Source organism: Acanthamoeba castellanii (assembly GCF_000313135.1).
Source record: "Acanthamoeba castellanii str. Neff unplaced genomic scaffold scf7180000084563, whole genome shotgun sequence".
Taxonomy (NCBI): domain Eukaryota; phylum Discosea; order Longamoebia; family Acanthamoebidae; genus Acanthamoeba; species Acanthamoeba castellanii.
In genome coordinates this window covers 90,573-92,158 of record NW_004457626.1, presented here as the reverse complement: position 1 = coordinate 92,158, position 1,586 = coordinate 90,573, and the positions used below count along the sequence as shown (strand labels likewise).

General features: G+C 56.9%; 1 protein-coding gene across 1 annotated transcript in view; it reads left to right on the top strand.

The window, feature by feature from the left end:
- Positions 1 to 174: 174 nt before the first annotated feature.
- ACA1_034720 (C2 domain containing protein) overlaps positions 175 to 1,586 on the top strand; it is a gene marked incomplete at both ends in the record, with an annotated part of 3,364 nt that continues 1,952 nt past the window's right edge. Inside the window, 5 exons of the mRNA XM_004349692.1 lie at positions 175 to 305; positions 404 to 497; positions 556 to 705; positions 881 to 1,144; positions 1,230 to 1,574. Coding sequence (XP_004349742.1) covers positions 175 to 305; positions 404 to 497; positions 556 to 705; positions 881 to 1,144; positions 1,230 to 1,574 — 984 coding nt within the window. The remainder of the gene's footprint in view (positions 306 to 403; positions 498 to 555; positions 706 to 880; positions 1,145 to 1,229; positions 1,575 to 1,586) is intronic.

Sequence of the window (1,586 nt, the reverse complement as noted above, 5' to 3'; positions counted from 1 at the left end):
ATTCACTCACCCCCCCCCTTCAGTTGTCGAAGCGCGGAACCTGGCCGCCAAGGACAGGAATGGTTCGCCCCCTCTCCTTTTCCAGTGTCCAAGGACGCTGCCTATTTTTCTCATTTATTATTATATTATTCACGTTTCTGTGAATCCCGGTTTTTATTTTATTTTTAATCTACCATGAATTTGTTCACCGCGGGTGCTCTAGGCTTTTCGGATCCGTACTGCGTGTTGCTGTTTGGCAAGCAGAAGCAGCAGACACGCCACATCCGCAAGACACTCAACCCGGCTTGGGGCGAACCCTTTCAGTTGTACGTCTGGGTCCCAGCTTGCTGCCCGATTGCTTTTACTTTTGCTTGTGTGTGGCTCACTGCCCACCGGCCACCGGCCCACACGCGCGGCCACACAGCGCCACGACCGCCGACCCGGGCCACCTCCAGGTTGTGGTGTGGGACAAGGACCGCCTCTGGCGTGACGTATGGCCACTGCCCACAGCAATCCTAGTTCGTGCAGGCATTCCCTAATTCTGACAGCCTCTTGACTGGTTGTGCACGCACATAGGACTTCTTGGGCACTGTCACCATCAGCCCCGAATCCCTCAAGGGCAAACCCAAACTCGACCAATGGTATCAGCTCGGCCCGAGGCCCGGCCGGCCGAAGGAGGTCGTATCCGGCGACATCCGACTCATCCTCACCCTGCGCCTCCCCGGTGTACGGCAAACACATTTCGCGCACACACACACACCACACACACCACACACACCACACACACCACACACACCACACACATCACACACACCACACACACCACACACCACACACACCGCTGCCACTGTAACGGTAACTTCTTCCGGCTAACCCACAAGACTCTGGGCCATAATTGTAGGACGAGAGCGGACCCGCGAGTGAAGCAGGCTCGGATTCGGAAGACGAGCGCTCGGTGAAGTCCGACAGCAAGCCCTCGCCGACGTCCCGATCGTCCGACAAGGGCGACGACAAGAAGAAGGAGAGGCCCAAGAGTGAGCGCGACGACAAGAAGAAAGAGTCTGAGGGCGAGGGCGAGAGCGACGAAATGGCCCTGGTCAATTCCTATCTGCACGCCTCGCAGAACATGAAAGAAACGAAGAAGCAGCCGAAGAAGACTGTCGAGGTGCGCTAAGCCCTTATTTGCAAAGTGCGAATGAGAGTTGTCAGCGACTGACCTTGAGCTGGAACTGTACTGCTGCGTCGCACAGATCAAAGAGGAACCAAAGCCCAAGAAGGCGCTCAAGCGCAGCGAGCTGGCCACCGAGGCTGTCGTAAAGGAGCTCCAAAGCCTCTACCAAGACAACCCGGACTCCTGCGTCAAGAGTACTCCGCCTCTCTCGACAACCTCGGCACCTTCGCATCTAATACGAGGTTGTGTGGTGGTGGTGTACATCGCAGAGATCAAGTGGGACCGCTCCAACAAGACGGTGAGCGTCCAGCTCTCGAACGCGGAGCATGGCACCGTGAACCTGTCCATCTACCTCGCCGACGATACCAACCCCGTCACCATGCTCGAGAGCGTGTCAGGCCACGTCGACGAAAACAAAGTCGAGGTATTCTTGCTG